This window comes from Herpailurus yagouaroundi, unplaced genomic scaffold (assembly GCF_014898765.1).
Source record: "Herpailurus yagouaroundi ecotype Mexico unplaced genomic scaffold, PumYag 187, whole genome shotgun sequence".
In the NCBI taxonomy this organism is placed as follows: Eukaryota; Metazoa; Chordata; class Mammalia; order Carnivora; family Felidae; genus Herpailurus; species Herpailurus yagouaroundi.
The window spans coordinates 34720419-34737758 of record NW_024412418.1 but is presented as its reverse complement, the minus strand read 5'-3'; the positions used below and the strand labels follow the sequence as shown (position 1 = coordinate 34737758).

The following is a 17340-nucleotide window of genomic DNA, read 5'->3' as shown; positions in this document are numbered from 1 at the left end:
CCAGGTTATCAGAGACATATTATTATCTCCAGTTTGCCTATGAGAAAAGAGGTCCAGACAGGTTAGTAACCTGACAAAGTTCACAAATTCAGTTACTGGCAAAGCAGAGAGGTGGCTGTTGGTTTCTTGGCCACTGGTCTGTTTTTTCTGTGCCACCTTTTGGATTTAGCAAGGGGTCCTAATGACTGTATTGCACGGGGGCTGTGGTTTTTAGCACATGGCAATAGTATCAGGATAAGAGCATCAACCCCCACACACCCATGCCATGTAAGGTTGAAGTGTTCTCAGCCGGGGCAGCCCTAGGCACTGTGCTGAGGGGCTGTGCTGGCCCCCTGCACCTGGACGTTCATAGGTTGGCCAGGGCAGAAAGCAGGTCCTCTACAGCTTTCATACTGGATCCTGATCTGCTGTCTGTCCTAGACTGTGTTAGCAGGGTGGTGGGTATCTGGCCAAACTTGGGTATCTGGCCGAACTTCCTACCCACCCCCCCCAGATTTATTGAGATATAATTGACATATCATATTGTGTAAGCTTAAGGTATACAATGTAAAGATTTGATAAACGTATTTATTGTGAAATTATTACCACCATAAGGTGAGTTAATACATCCATCACCTGATGGATGACAGTTACGCTTTTTGTAACTGTGATGAGAATACTGAAGATCAACTCTTAGCCACTTGCAAATATACAGTATAGTGTTTTTTAAAAATGTTTATTTATTTATTTTGAGAGAGAGCATGCGAGCAGGGGAGGGGCAGAGAGAGACGGGGAGAGAGGGAACCAAGCAGGCTCCACGCTGTCAGAGCAGAGCCCAATGCGGGGCTTGATCTCACGGTCAAGTGAGAGCCTGATCTGAGCCAAAATCAAGTTGGATGCTTAACTGACTGAGCCACCCAGGTGCCCCAACAATATAGTATTGTTAACTATAGTCACCCTCCATGTTGTATGCTAGATCCCTAGAACTTATCCATCTGGCATTTGTAACTTTTGACTAATATCTCTTAATTTCCCCCAACCCCTAGCCCTAGGGAACCACCATTCTACTCTCTGTTTCTATGAATTCAGCATTTTTAGATGCTACATATAAGTGAGGTCATACAGTATTTGTCTTTCTCTGCCTGACTTATTTCACTTAGCATAACGCTCTCAAGATTCATCCATATTATTACAAAAGGCAGGATTTCCTTTTTTATGGTTGAATAATATCCCATTGCGTATGTATGTATGTATGTGTACACACGTATATAAAGAAAATGTGTTATTTCCATGTCTCAGCTATTGTGAGTAATGGTGTAAGGAATGTGGGGGTACAGATAGCTCTTTGAGATACTGATTTCATTTCCTTCAGATATATACCAAGAAATAACATTGCTGGATGATATGATATATATTTTTTAATGTTTATTTATTCTTTTTTTCAAATACACAATTTTTATTTTTGTTTTGTTTTGTTTTACTTGGAATTATTTTTTTAATTAATTTTTAAAATTTACATTCAAGTTAGTTGTCATATAATGCAACAATGATTCCAAGAGTAGATTCCTTAATGCCCCTTACCCATTTAGCCCATCCCCCTTCCCACAACCCCTCCAGTAACCCTCAGTTTGTTCTCCATATTTATGAGTCTCTTATGTTTTGTCCCCCTTCCTGTTTTTATATTATTTTTGCTTCCCTTCCCTTATGTTCATCTGTTTTGTATCTTAAAATCCTCATATGAGTGAAGTCATATGATATTTGTCTTTCTCTGACTAATTTCGCTTAGCATACTACCCTCTAGTTCCATCCATGTAGTTGCAAATGGCAAGATTTTATTCTTTTCGATGGACATTTGGGCTCTTTCCATACTTTGACTATTATTGATAGTGCTGCTATAAACATTCAGATGCATGTGTCCCTTCGAAACAGCATACTTGTATCCCTTGGTTAAATACCTAGGAGTGCCGTTGCTGGGTTGTAGGGTAATGTTTATTTAATCTTGAGAGAGAAAGAAGAGAGAGAGAGAGAGAGAGACAGAGCATGAATGGGGGAGGGGCAGAGAGAGAGGGAGACACAGAATCTGAAGCAGGCTCCAGGCTCTGAGCTATCAGCATAGAGCCCGAGGCGGGGCTTGAACCCATGAACTGTGAGATCATGACCTGAGCCAAAGTCAGACACTTAACTGACTGAACCACCCAGGTGCCCCAATAGTTCTATTTTTAATTTTTTGAGGAGCTTCCATACTATTTTCCATAGTGGTTATACCAATTTACATTCCCACTGACAGTGCATGAGGGCTCCCTTTTCTTGATGTCCTCACCAACACTTACTTATTCTCTTGTCTTTTTGATGCTGGCCATTCTGACAGGTGTGAGGTGATGTCTCATTGTGGTTGTGATTTGCATTTCCCTGGTGATGAATGATGATGAACACCTTTCATGTATATGTTGGTCCTTTGTGTGTCTTCTTTGAAAAAAAGTGTCTATTCAAGCCTTTTGCACATTTTACAATAGATTTTTAAATTAAAAAAATTTTTTTTGCTCTTGAGTTGTATGAGCTCCTTATATATTTTGAATATTAACCCCTTATCAGATATACAGTGTGCTAATTTTTTTTAACCATTCTACAGATTACCTTTCCATTTTGTTGACTGTTTCTTTGCTGTGCAGAAGCTATTTAGTTTGATGTAGTCCCACTTGTTTATTTTTACTTCTGTTGCTTGTTTTCTTTCGCTCTTGTTAACTTTAATGCTCCACATTTATCTTGATCACAATGGTGGTAACCTCTTCGTCAACAACCTTGTGAATTGACGAGTTGGCTCTCGTTCTTCTGTCCATCAGGCAGATATACTCTCCTCAGCTGGTCTGACTTAGGTATGGAGCCTCCATTCTTCTTCTTTTTGTTAATATAATTTTTTATCAAATTGGCTAACATACAGTGTGTACCGTGTGCTCTTGGTTTTGGGGTTAGATTCCCGTGGTTCATCGCTTACATACAACACCCAGTGCTCATCCCAACAAGTGCCCTCCTCAATGCCCATCACCCATTTTCCTTTCTCCCCCCACTACCCTCTCCCCAATCAACCCTCAGTTTGTTCTCTATATTTAAGAGTCTCTTATGGTTTGCATCTCTCCTGGAGCCTCTACTCTTCACATGACAAGACAGGAAAGCACAGATTGCTGGGTGATCAGCCTTCTCAAGTGGGATGTTGGCTTCTAGGCACATTTTCATAAAGTTCCAGAGAACACTTTCTCTGTGTGCACAGTACCTTTGCACCGAAGGGATGCAGTTAGGAGCCTCTGCTTCTTCCTCACCTTCTGCTCTTCAAATTCTGCCTTCCTCTTGGTATGAGTCTTTGACTTAAGGTGGTCACTAATGGTGGACCTGCGAACATGATTCAGAACCACGATGTAAGAAGTGCAGCAGAGTTTTCCTCTGTCTTTGTGCAGCTCACTTCGAAACTCAAAGTCAGTGGCTGGATCCCGGGGAGTCCCATACAAAGCAATCTTAGAATGGTTTGTAGCAGGTGGTGCTTTCCATTGTGACTTCGAATAAGGTTCCAATCAGTTTCCAGTTTTTTTTCATCTTGACACTTAGTAGTGCAAAACCAGGGATGCTTGAAATCCTGACATTTTTGTTTGCTCAAACTTGGAGATGCCTTCAAATCAGTTTTTTTAGAAGTGGTGATGGGGAGTTAGTTTCTGGGGCTGCACCATATTTTCCGTGGGGTGCTGGGAAGTCATGCCTTTATGTAGGATTGGGGATGCTATTAGGGGAAGTGGATGAGACCTGGTGGGAAGAGAAAGCAGAAGGAAGAAGAAAAGGATCAAGGGAGTTAGGGAGAAGGAAGAGCCTTGCTGCACCTCCCCCCACCCCTCCCCATCGCCCCTGCTATTGACCTCTAGGGGTTTTACAGTTTTGGGTCTGACAATTAAGTCTTTAATCTATTTTGAGTTAATTTTTGTGAGTGGTGTAAGATAGGGGTCCAATTTCATTCTTTTGAATGTGACTAGTTATTGAAGAGATTCTCTTTGCCTTATTGAGTGTTCTTATCTCCCTGTGAAATATTAGTTAACTATACATATGGGTGATTATTTCTAGGCTCTCAGTTTTTTTCCACTGGTCTATGTGTCTGTTTTTATACTTGTCCCATACAGTTTTGATTCGTATAGCTTATAATATAGTTTGAAATCAGAAAGTGTGATGTCTCCAGCCTTGTTCTTAAGATTGCTTTGGTTATTTAGAGTCTTTTGTGGTGCCATTTGAATTTTAGGATAGTTTTCTCTTTTGTGAAAAAAAAAAAAAAACGCCATTAGAATTTTGATAAGAATTAGATTGTGTCTGTAGATGGCTTTGTGTGATATGGACACTTTAACAATACTAATTATTCTCAGCTGTGAATATGGTATGTCTTTCCATTTATTTGTGTCTTCTTCAATTTCTTTAATCAATGTCTTTTTTTTTTTTTTTTTTTTTTTTTTTTTGAGAGGAGAGGGGCAGAGGGAGAGAGACAGAGAGTCTTAAGGAGACTCCATGATCAGCATGGAACCTGATGTGGGGCTCGATCCCACAACCCTGGGATCATGACCTGAGCTGAAATCAAGAGTTGGGTACTCCACTGACTGAGACACCCAGGCGCCCTTTCATCAATGTCTTATAGTTGTCAGTGTATGTATTTTTCACCTCCCTGGTTAAATTTATTCCTAAGTATTTCATTCTTTTTGACGCTATTATAAATGAGATTTTTTTCTTTATTTCTTTTTTAGATAGTCTGTTATTAGTGTATAGACATGTAACTGTTTTTTGTATGTCGATTTTGAATCCTGAAACTATACTGAATTCATTTATTAGTTCTAACAGTTTTTTTTTTTTTTGGTGGATTCTTTAGGGTTTTTAAAAAATATATAACATCATGTCATCTGCAAACAAAGCCAGTTTTACTTCTTCCTTTCTGATTTGGATTCCTTTTATTTCCTTTTCTTAAATAATTGCTCTGGCTAGGACTTTCAGTACTATGTTGAATGGGAGTGTTGAAAGTGGGCACCATTGTACTGTTTTTGACCTTAGAGGAAGAGATTTTAATCTTTTATCATTGACTATGATGTTAACTATGAGTTTGTTAAATCTGTTTTTTATTATGTTGGGGTATGGTTTTTTGGTACTCAATTCATTGAACACTTTTTTTTCACAAAAAGACACTGAATTTTGTCAAATGCCTTTTCTGTATCTGTTGAGGGGATCATATAATTTTTTATCCTTCATTTTATTAATGTGGTGTAAAATGTTTATTGATTTCTGTATGTTGAACCTTCCTTGCATCCCAGGGATAAATCCCACTTGATCATTCTAACTGAATTCAGCAACACATTAAAACATTCATATACCAGGTCATCTTAATTAACCTTTCCTTTCTCATTTTCAGAAGCTTTTTCATTGGCTTTTCCTGGAGATGGCTGTTCTTTTTGGTCTGCAGAAGGGGACTTTTAGAGCAACGCTTTTGCCTGGTTCTCTCTGGCTCAAACCAACTAGATTTTTGCTCTGGGACAAGCAGGAGCTTCAGGGAAAGGAGTGTGTGGGCAAGAAGGAGCTCACCCCTCATAGACCAGGCAGGAGCAATCACCCCTCAGCCCCCAACACACATACCCTCATTCACTTTCTGCTTGTGATTTGGGATGTGCTGTGTGCTCTGACTCTGACTCCCTCTGTTTCCCCCTCCACTGTCATTAATCACATTTCTACAGTTGCTTTGGTCTATTTTGGGGCTTGCTACTTGATTCTCTAAGTTTATCCGGGGTCAGTATCACATGGTGTATACTACTTGAAAATAAGTCTTGTTATCTGGCAGGAAAAGTCCCTTAATTTATTTTTCTTTTTCAGGAATAATCTTGGTTATACAGTTCAGATTTAACTCATGAAGTTCTAGGGAAAAAAATCCTGTGAGGATTTGGTTGGGATTACACTGTATCTATATATCAGCTTACGGTAAATTTACATTTTCGTATCTATGTCTATCTATATGCAATAAATTTTCATTTATTTTGGGCCTATTTAATATCTTTTCATAAGTTTTGTTTTTTTCATTAAGGAACTTGTACATGTTAAGATTCATTTTTATATACCTTAAATATTTTTGTTGCTCTTGTTAATGCTTTTTCTTCTAAATTTCACTTTATGTTTGTGCCAGTGTCTAGGACTCTACTTGACTTTTGTGTGTTCCTTTCTGTCCAACTTTCTAAGCCATTTTATGAATTAAAATAGTTCATTAGTAGGTACTTTGGAGTTTTCTATATTGACAACGAGAGTGACTTACCAGCTCACGCTGCATTTTAGGAACAATTAGGGAAAGCCATGTCTCCCCAGACGTGACTGGTGGATCCAGTCGTGTGTAAGGTGTGTGACAGGAGGGCACAGCAGAGGCCTGATACAGCCCGCACTCACTCCCCTGGCTGTGTGCACTGGCTGATGTGGCCGCCCATCGTATCAGCTGCAAATGATGACAGTTTGGGTTCTTTCCATTCTTACAAATTCTCTTTCTTTCTACACTAGCTAAGATCTGTAGTACAATAATGAATAGAAGTTAGTGGGAGCTGGACATTTTTATTTTGTTTTTGGTTTCATAGGGAATGCTTTCAACACGTCGTGATTAAGTATGGTATATATTTTTTTCTGGGCAGATGCCCTTTAATCTATTTAGGGAGGGTCTATTTCTTTACTAAAAGATTTTATTATAAATGGCTGTAGAATTTTACAAAGTTGGTTTTATTCATCTACTGAGATGACCATAACGTTTTCCTTTTTTACCTTATTTTATTTATTTATTTATTTATTTATTTTATAAAAAAATTTTTTTTTCAACGTTTATTTATTTTTGGGACAGAGAGAGACAGAGCATGAACGGGGGAGGGGCAGAGAGAGAGGGAGACACAGAATTGGAAACAGGCTCCAGGCTCTGAGCCATCAGCCCAGAGCCCGACGCGGGGCTCGAACTCACGGAGCGCGAGATCGTGACCTGGCTGAAGTCGGACGCTTAACCGACTGTGCCACCCAGGCGCCCCATTTTTTACCTTATTAATGTAGTGAGTTTCCTTCATCTATTTTCTAATGTTAAAACAGCCATGAATTTTGGGGCTAAACCCAACTTGGCCGTAGTATATTATCCTTTTCATATACAGCTGGACTTCTTGCTAATATTTTGTTTAGTATATTTTCATCTATGTTCTTACATGAAATTGGCCCATGAATTTCCTTTCTTGTGATTTGCTGAGTTTCAGTATCAAAATTATGTCAGCTTCCTAAAATGAATTGAAGTGTGCGTTCTTTTTTCTTGTTCTCTGGAACAGTTTGAGTGAGTTTGTCTTTTTTTTTTTTTTTTTTTTTGATATGATAGAAACTCATCTGTGAACTTCTCTGTGCCTGGTGTTTTCATTATGGTATGCTTGTAAAGTACTGATTAATTTATTTGGTAGTTATAGATCTATTTCTTCCTGAGTCAATTTTGGCTAATTGTATTTTTCTATAAATTTGTCTAGAGCAAGTAACTTATTTATTTAACTTGTTTATGATTTCAGTGATATTGCACAATATTCTTGTCCATATAATATTATCCATAACATTCTTTTATCTCTGCTGCATCTGTAGTAATAAACTCCCTTTTATTGCTAATATTGATTATTTGTGTGTCTTTTTTTTTTTCTGATCTCTCTCCCCCCGCTCCCCACTGATATTTCCAAAGGTTTGTCTATTTTATTTGTATTTTCAAAAACTAACTTTAACTCTGTTGATCCTTTTATTTGTTTGTACATTTTGTTTTGTGTCTTTGTTGTGTTTTGCTTAATGTTCCTATATTAACTATTTTTCTTCTGCTAATTTCTTTGGAATTATTCTCCTCTTGTCTAAAATTTCTTATACTGTTAGAAGTTAAAAATCTAATTTTTATATTTTCTTGTTTTCTAATTTAATGCTTCAATTTTTGCTTTTAATTTTACTTACCTGTATACTACATTATTTTTGTATATGCATTTTCATAATCATTTGGGTTTGTTTTCTAATTTCTGTTATAGTTTCTTCTTTGACCTCTAATTTGTATGTTTAAAATATCTAAATATATGGGGGTATATGTATTGGGGTAGAGATTGCAATCTATAGGATACCACTCATTTGAAATTTGTGGAGGCTTGCTTATGATCTAGCAGTCACTGGTCATTAAAAAAAAAAAAAAGAATGATTCATAAATCCTTGAAAAGAATGTGTATTCCTGATAACTTGAATGCAGTGTTGTTTATAAACACTAAATCTAATCTGTGTCATTCAAATATCCTATACTGTTACTAATAATTTTTCTGCTTCAGCTATCAATTAATGACAAAATTGTGTTGTAATCTCCACCTGTGATTCTGGATTTGTTCATTTTTCCTTGAAATTTTTCAGTTTTTATTTTGTATATTTTAAGATTGTTGTTGTTATTATGTATATCCTCACTATTATATCTACTTGATGGGCTAATCTTTTTATTTTTATGTAGCAAATCTCTTCATTTCTATCATAGTTATTGTTTTGAAGTTTGTCTTGTATTATATGAATACGTTAGCACCAGAATTCTTTAGGTAAATATTTCTGTGGTATATCTTTTGGAGCCTTTAACTTAAGCTGTTTTGGGTCTCTTTGTTTTAGGTATATTATAAACAGAACATAGCACACTTTCTCTCTTTTTTCTGTACTTCTCTCTCTTTCTCTTTCTGTGTGTGTGTGTGTGTGTGTGTGTGTGTGTGTGTGTGTGTAATGCACACTTTATAATCTTTGCTCACAATTGGCTGATTTAATTCATCCCTCCTTACTGTGTTTACTATTATTTATTAATGCTTGCCCCCCAAACTTCTTTTTTTCTTCTTTTTTATTGCTTTTTTTATTACTCATTTATTTTTTCCCCTCTTAACTTATTTGAATGGTAATATTTATTTTTATCTTTACATATATTCTTTTAGTTATACATAGATATTATAGAATTTATTATAACCTAATAAGGTAACTCTAGATATTACAGCATTAATCCTAACCTAATAAGGCTGAAGTTAATTTACATCTCTATTTTCCTCCTCCTCAAATAAAAGAAACTCAGAACACTTTGACTTACTTTAGTCATCCCCTTTTGAATTCACATGCAATATTTTAGATTTATCTTGTTTTCTCTTACCCCATAAATGAGGTATAATTGTTTCTTATAGTCAAGATTTGTTTGGATTTCCTGAAATAGTTACAAGTAAGTTTGCTCACCATTCTTTCTTGTATCTCAAATTTTCCGTCAGGCATTACATTTTTCCTGCCTGAAATCAATCCTTTAGAATTTCCTTTGTGGGGTGCCTGGGTTTCTCAGTTGGTTAAGCATCCAACTCTTGATTTCGGCTCAGGTCATGATCTCATGGTTCATGAGTTTGAGCCTCACATCAGGCTCTGCACTGACAGCGCAGAGCCTGCTTAGGATTGATTGTCTCTCTCCATCTCTCTCTGCCCCTCCCCTGCTCATTCCCTCTCTCTTTCTCTCAAAATGTATACATAAACGTTAAAGAGAATTTCCTTTGTGGGATTTTTACCTGCTTGAAAATGTCTTTAGTTCACCCTTAGTCTTGAAAGAGGGTTTCTCGGTGTATAGAATTTTAGGACCATTATTCTCTGTAATCAGATATTTTCTCATTGTCAGCTGACTTTCATCATTGCTCTTAAGTGGTCACCTATTGATCTAATTCCCCCCTCTCTCTCTTTTTTTCTTTCCCCTTTGGAAACTTTCAAAATCTTCTCTGTCTTTGGTGTTCTTTAGTCTTACGCGTTTTCTTTAAAAAAATTTTTTTAATGTTTATTTATTTAAAATTTTTTTTTCAACGTTTATTTATTTTTGGGACAGAGAGAGACAGAGCATGAACGGGGGAGGGGCAGAGAGAGAGGGAGACACAGAATCGGAAACAGGCTCCAGGCTCTGAGCCATCAGCCCAGAGCCCGACGCGGGCTCGAACTCACGGAGCGCGAGATCGTGACCTGGCTGAAGTCGGACGCTTAACCGACTGCGCCACCCAGGCGCCCCAATGTTTATTTATTTTAGAGAGAGACTGAGAGACAGAGCATGAGCGGGAGAGGGGCAGAGAGGGGGATACAGAATCCCAAGCAGGCTCCAGGGTCTGAGCCGTCAGCACAGAACCTGACACGGGGCTCAAACCCATGAACCGTGAGATTATGACCTGAGCCGAAGTCAGACGCTCAACTGACTGAGCCACCCGGGCACCCCAGTCTTATGAGTTTTCTATGGTTTGTGTATGTTTTGTATTTTTTCTGCTTAAAATTCATTGGCATTCCTGGGTTTGAAAGTTGTTTTGTCTTTCAAACTTTCTGAGAAAAATTTCAGCCACTATTTCTTTGAATATCACTTTTCCCCCTGTTCTTTTTCTTCTCTCCCTTTGGAAATCTGATTAAATCCTTGGTAGACTACTTTTCACTCCTTGGCTTTACTTCTGTCATGTTTTCTTTCCCTTTGTCTTTCTGGGATGCATTTCAGATCAATTCTTTTGTTCTGTCTTTTACACTAATTCATCCTTGAGCTGTGATTAAGATCTCTAATGAGTTTTTTCATTTTAATTGTTATATTTTTAATTTATAGAAGTTCCATCTCAAATCTGGTTCTTTCTCAAATCTGCTTGGTTATATTTTATAGCCTTTGTTCCTTGAAAAATATTTCCATGACTCTTTTACTTCTTGAAGCTAAGTTCTCTAATTGAGTCCCTTCACCACCACCCCCCCACCCCCACAATGGATAGTGTGAACTCAGGTCACAAACCTATATGAAGATCGTTAATTCTTGGGAGAGATTTTACTTTCCTTTACTCAGTGGTGAAATTGGGATACAACTTTTCTTGCATCTTCTGTATAGAAGATTATTTCTCATTTACCCTTAACATTGAGCTTCTGGTCTTTTGGACTCTATTTGATCCTTTCCCTAGTCCCTAGGCTTTGTGCCTAGTTTTCCCTACCCAATACACGTGTGAAACAGAGCTTAAGGAATACAGATGTTCTTAGGGCAAAAACTCCCTTCAGTTCTTGCTTCTTTTCCTTGGTTCCTGCTTTTGCTTTCCTCCTGGCCTCTCCAGATTTCTTATCTTTTTGCCAGTTCAGTGATGCATTTAAAAAACATCAAGCATCTTTGTCAATCCTTTCAAATTCTTCTCATGGAAAAGTATTTTAGAATATGTGGTCCATCATATTGCCAAACACAAAATTTCTGTGCGAGCGTTGTCTATAAGAAGGGGACACAGGGGCGCCTCGGTGGCGCAGTCGGTTAAGCGTCCGACTTCAGCCAGGTCACGATCTCGCGCTCCGTGAGTTGGAGCCGCGCGTCGGGCTCTGGGCTGATGGCTCGGAGCCTGGAGCCTGTTTCCGATTCTGTGTCTCCCTCTCTCTCTGCCCCTCCCCCGTTCATGCTCTGTCTCTCTCTGTCCCCAAAATAAATAAACGTTTGAAAAAAAAAAATTAAAAAAAAAAAAAAGAAGGGGACACAGTTGTCAACTAAAAACCAGGTGCTGAAAAATAGTGGCATAGTGTGGAGTTCCTTAAAGAGAATGTTGTCTTGATCGCCACTCAACTTACTAGCTGTGTACCTTGGCAAATTTTAGAATCTCTTTGGGTCTTCATTTCCCCATCTTTAAAATGGGGATAATAGTACTGATTAGTTTGGATTTTTTTTTTTTTGAGAAATAAATGAATTTATTTGTATGAAGCACTTGGAAGAGTGCTTGGCACATAATTAAGTGCCCAATATTATATTTCATTGAGTTTAAAATGCCATAGATTGTAAGATGCCCTGTTGCTTCATAAAAAAGAAAATATGCTTTCAGTTAAACTGGAACACAGTGCCAAGATGCCATTGACTGAAACATGCATCCCAATTTCAGATGCTAAAATATGAAAAAAATGCACCTTAGAACCACCTGAGTATAGTAAAATGTAGCTATTATTGTGAATGGATACATGTGAGTGACAAGGCAGTGGCTGAGAAACAGAATCGTAGTCTCCGAATTGATAGGACTTTAAATGTTTGTAGGTATTTATTCCATCCTACTGTCACCTCATCAACTTCTGGACTCTAGCCATATTGTGCCTGAACTGGAGCCAGTGTCCAGAGGCTAACTGTTAGACAAACACAGTATTCTACCATCTCCTACAAGACCAAGGAAGATAGGAAAAGGGACTTATATTTACGGAGAGACTTCTGTGTCTAGCACTCTTCTGGATGCCTTAAATATAGCACTTAGCTTAGTTTTCATAGGTTAATTCAGACTGTTTGCTATAATAAACAACCCCCCAAACACATTATGTTTATTTCTTGTTTATCCCTCAGACTGATGTGAGTTGGGTGGCTCTGCTCTAAACCATGCTCAGGACTCATCTTCTTCCGTCTTTTGGCCTCACCGTGTTGGTGTGGCTTTCCAGTTGCTCTGGCATCACTTAACGGGCAGACAGGGGAAGAGAGAGGGCCATGGAGAAAGCATCCCTACCATTATAACTTAAAACTGTTCAAGGCCTCGCAGCTTTATTGAGTCCTAGGTAACTCTTTGGAGGGAGAAATCACATAGGTTAGAGTGGTTGGAGATGGCCTCCCAGATGAGGTGGGATTAGAGCTGCGTCCCGAAACCTTGGTATGACCTGGAGATAGAAAAAGAGAGTGGAGGAGATTTTGATCTGGACGTGTTGGGATGCCATGAGCAATGCATAGCATTATGGAAGAGCAAGATGTTTTTGGAGAACCATGGAATCCCCTGTTGGGTAATGACCAATATTTGTTGAACTCCTCCTCTGAAGTAGACACCATGCAGTGCACCGTTTCAACGCTGCTGTGATATGCAGCGTACCAGGCAGAGATGAGCCTTGATAATACAGCATTCTGTAAACTGACTGTTTTTTCACGTTTGACTCACTCTATGCCCCAGATCGTATGCTTCTCCCTCCTATGTCTTCTTTCCCAAGGGTATATAGACCCCTTCAACCTGGGGCCTCATCATGACTCAGAGAGGGAAATAGCTCGCCCAGTGTAACCCCTGAGCGTGATTTATGAAACAGGATGTATCCAAATTTTCACCACGCTGGAGCTATTCAATTTTCTCTAATGGCTTTTATCTGAGAGTTATGTCTGTTCGTGGCAGTCACGACCAGTAAGTCATTAGCTTAAAGTATACTGATTGTTAATTTTAGCACCCTGGGATCTGGGCCCAGTGAGAGAGGGCTCTCGCTTTTGCAAATGGGAGCTAAGGAACATTTGAGCAGTTGGCTAACATTCACATCAGGAAAAGTTAGGAAGTAAGAGGGGATAATTAAAAAGTGAAAGAGTAAAAAGCAGTTGACTAGCTGGATATAGTTCAGGAGGCTGTAGACTGGCCTCCATCTGGCTGCCCCCCCTGCTGCTGGCTACTTGTCCTCACCAGAAGAGAAACAGGGGTGCTGATTCTGAGCACCCCTGTGTGCCAGGTACTTCATATCTGTGATCTCACTGATCCGCATAGCAGTGCCATGAGGAAGGAACCATTACTCCCATTATCTTTATTATGTACCCCACTTCACAGATAAGGACACTTAGTGCCCAAGGTCACACAGCTAGGCACTGACTCCGAATCTGTGTTCTTAAGCAACAGGGGTTCTGGATGGGGGTGGCCCAAAGGCCCGGCATAGCTTCTCTCGGGGGCTACACTCTGCCTAAGGTCTTGGACGTCTGGGGTACCAGTGTCTCACTTTCGCCTATTAGATGATCAGCAGCTCAGGGCCAGCTCCCAGAAGGCAGTAACTGCAGTTTCCTTGTGTGGTTCAGGGCTGGGTGCTCCTCTTATGGGCAGCTGGGGTGTCATAGCCCTAGAATCAGGAAGGGGCCACCCTGAGATACGAGATGGAGCAGCCATGGCTTCCCTGGTTCTAGGAATTTTGGGCTTCCCCCTGGGACAATTACACATGCTCATTTAAAAGAGGCTGCCTCGCAGTTGGCTTTGACAAGCTGGAGCCCTTTACAGGATGGGCAATCATATTGATCAGGGACTGGGGCACCTGGACCTCAGCAGGGAGAGTTTAACTCTGGCTCCTTTCTCTCAGACCTCTGAGGACTCGTGGACATCTCTGCATCAACCTGCCTGTCTTATTCCAAGGCTGAGCTGAATTAGACTAGGATTCCCTGCAGTTTCCTATCCACTGGTCATTCCCCTGTGCTTGATAGCTACAGCAAAGGAGAAAGAGCATGAGTAATTATCCTAGATTTATAGATGGGGAACTGCCAGAGCCGTTGATTTCCCAGGGAAAATCACACTGAGCCTGAGTGGGGTCTCTCTGGGCTCTAACCATACAAAGCCTTGTTTGGATTTCTCATGGGGAAGTTTCTGGGAGTGAGAAAACCCGAATGCAAGTTCCAGATATAGCTCAGTTTGCTGTGTGACCTCAGGCAGATCTCTTCCCCTCTCTGAACATGTCTTGCCATCTGCCCATGTTAGTCTCTCTGTGATTCAGTTTTATCATCTGAAAAATGGGGCTAACACGAGCTGTTCATAAGATTATTTTGAGGATGAATAACTGTAAAGCATTTACAACAGTGCCTGACAAATAGCACCCTCTTCTCCCTCTTCTCCTCCTACTTATTATTAGTATCATTATAGTTATTATTACAAGGGAATAATCTCTAAGGCCTCCTACTAATTCTAATACTCTAACAGTATGATGTGAGCTCCTCCAGGAAGGCTGCCCAGATTGTGGCTGGAGGGCTCTAGTCTTGCCCCGGACATATTTGCGCAGGTGGGATTCTTGTTACCTTTTAGGTAAAGCCTAGAAGGTAGATGTATCCAGTTAATCAAGGGGAGGCTTGGGGCCTTGTTTGTGCTTTGTTGAAACTGTTCGGGCTCTGGAATTGAGGAGCAGGGCTGAGGTCTGATGCACAGTCCTTCCCGGCTGCCTGGCCAGGGTCTTCAGGGCCTGAGGGGCAAGCCCAGCTCCTGTGAGCCCTGAGGTCTATTCTGCCCACCTGCTTGCCTCTGCTGCCTGACAGCTTGTGAGGGGCCACCCAGGCTTCCTCCAGGGAGCCGGAGCTGTCTATATTTCATGAGGCTCAGTCTATTCAGTAGGGCTAGGTGACAGCTTGCTTAGTTTCTTGCATCTCCCCTGGGAATGAGGGTTCTTAGAGTATCTGATTGCTGCAGCATGCTGGCCACCCCAGCTAGCAATACTGAAATATCTTGAGGACTGCTGCCATGCTCCCACAGATCAACAGTGCCTCGAGTTGGGGTGAGGAGGGAAGCTCATTGCTGTTACCTCTCAAAGCTCATTGCAGCCGCCCTCCTTTTTATCCCAGGTCTCCATGCCTCCGACCCAGGCTTTGGTGGTCCCCTTGGGAGTTGCACCTGTCTCTTAAATGGACCGCTGCTACTGGCCCCACTCCCTGGAGTCCATCCACTTACTGGTCACCATGGGAGCTGAAATTTCACTCTGATCATTTTACTCCCCTGCTTAAACCATCAGTGGCTCCCTACCACCCACAGGAAAGAGGCCAAAGAATCCATTCCTTTCGTATGCAGGACCACAGAAGCACCTTCCCTCCAGTGCCCTGCGAGAGATCTGGGTCCCTGAATACTTGCTTCATTTTCTGGTCTTTATGCCACTGTTCACACTGCTCTCTTGGCACTGAATGTCCTTGTCCCATTTCACCTGGCAAAATCCCACCCTGCATTCAGGACCCACTTCAGATGTCATCTCCTCTAGGAAGTTTGGCCTACTTTCCCAGCTGAAAGTGGCTGCTCCTTTTTCTGTATTCCCACGCTACTGGGATTGTTTCCTCTAAACTCCATCACCAGCCCGGGGTGCTCACTTCAGCCTTCTAGAAGCACTTGCAGTTCCTTAATCTCCCCGTGTTCTTCCCTCTGTCTGCCCACCCTTCCTTCCACACCTTCCTTTCTCCTGTGTTTTCACATTCCTCTTGCAAGTGTCAGCTTTGAAGTCAGGCCTTGACCCCTTTCCCCACCTGTTCTCACCTAGTACCGCTGGGAAGCCCTCTGGACCTCCCTTAGCACCCACTTTGGCAGTTTTTGCAGTTGTGATGCAACTGTCCATTGTCCCTGTCTCTCTGTCTGGGAGAACCTGTTGGGTCACAGCTGGGGGTGGGGAGGGAGCCTGCTTAGCCAGGTGTGATCAGACCGTGAGGGCCACAGAAACTCAGGAGGGGACAGGTGGCTTTGTGTCAGTGGGTGTAAGGATGCAGAGCCCTCTCCCTGTAGCCTGCATGGTTGGAAAAGGCCCTCCCATCACCCTCTCAATGAATACTCATCACAGTGTAGCAGAATAGGCACCTGCCAGGGCTCCTTCAGTGAGAACCCATCCAGGCAGTCAGGAAGTGTTAGTGGATCTGATAATTGTGCACCAGGTACAGAGTCAGGAGTGGGGTGGGGGATATGGCAGTGGGCAGGACACACCTCTAGTCCCTGATCCTGGGATCCTCAGGGGGGAAAACATTAAGCTACTAATTTCAGTTAATTGTTTAGTTACAATTATGATAAATTCTAGGGAGGAGAAAAATGAGGGGGCAGAGGATCACATAATGAGGGACATGACTGAATCCCCACGTCTCATTCCTCTCTCAGCCACCCCTCCCCCGCCCCACCCCCAGCTGCCTCCTCCCAGTACCTAGCGCTGCATTGGAGTTTAACTGCTTTCCACAATATTTACTGTCCTGCCCCTGTTGACAGCCCTAATGGATTCTGCAGATTAAATAATCTCAGCCCAGCCTCGAGCTGTATTGGGATTGGCCCATTAGACAATGGCAGAAGCCGCCCCAGTCATTGTTCTAATTGAATAATTTGCTGTAAATCGCCTCCATTTCCTTCTGAGCCCAAGCTGGCTTGTTAGCCAAATGGAGGTGAGCTAGGGCTGCCTCTAATGGGCTGTAGGAGCAGAAATGAGCTGTCTAAATGAGCCGTTGTCTCATTGGGCATGGAATTAAATCAGAGACACTTAAGGCTTCAAGTCCTTCTTGTAAACTAGCCTCTCCTGGGATGGGAAGGCATAGCCAAGAGCCTTCAGAATAAAGGCTGCAAAGCTCCAGGGTGAGATTTCCAATGAGTTAGGAAGGGCTTTGGGTGGGGTTAGGGGTTGGGGCTGGAGCTAATGGAGTTTCCTCTTTCTTGCTAACTTTTGTATGTGTCTTTTCTACCCCTCTCATGGGCAAGACAGCATCTCTGCCCTGAGATACATTTCTCAATAACTCCTTCCATGGGGAGGAACACTTCTTCTTGAAGCTACCATGTGTCAGGCACATGATTTTTATTTTATTTTATTTTATTTTATTTTATTTTATTTTATTTTATT

At 41.1% G+C, this 17340-nt stretch overlaps 2 protein-coding genes across 2 annotated transcripts in view; one reads left to right on the top strand and one right to left on the bottom strand.

Moving 5' to 3' along the window:
* INSC (INSC spindle orientation adaptor protein) overlaps nucleotides 1-17340 on the top strand; it is a 127481-nt gene that overhangs the window by 13874 nt on the left and 96267 nt on the right. The gene's annotated exons all lie outside the window — the stretch shown is intronic.
* Nucleotides 2753-17340, bottom strand: part of LOC121043751 (CGG triplet repeat-binding protein 1-like) — a 15864-nt gene continuing 1276 nt past the window's right edge. Inside the window, 4 exon segments of the mRNA XM_040495752.1 lie at nucleotides 2753-2874; nucleotides 3133-3227; nucleotides 3230-3524; nucleotides 6290-6532. Of these exon segments, the coding sequence (XP_040351686.1) occupies nucleotides 2770-2874; nucleotides 3133-3227; nucleotides 3230-3524; nucleotides 6290-6532 (738 nt within the window). The 3' untranslated portion in view covers nucleotides 2753-2769.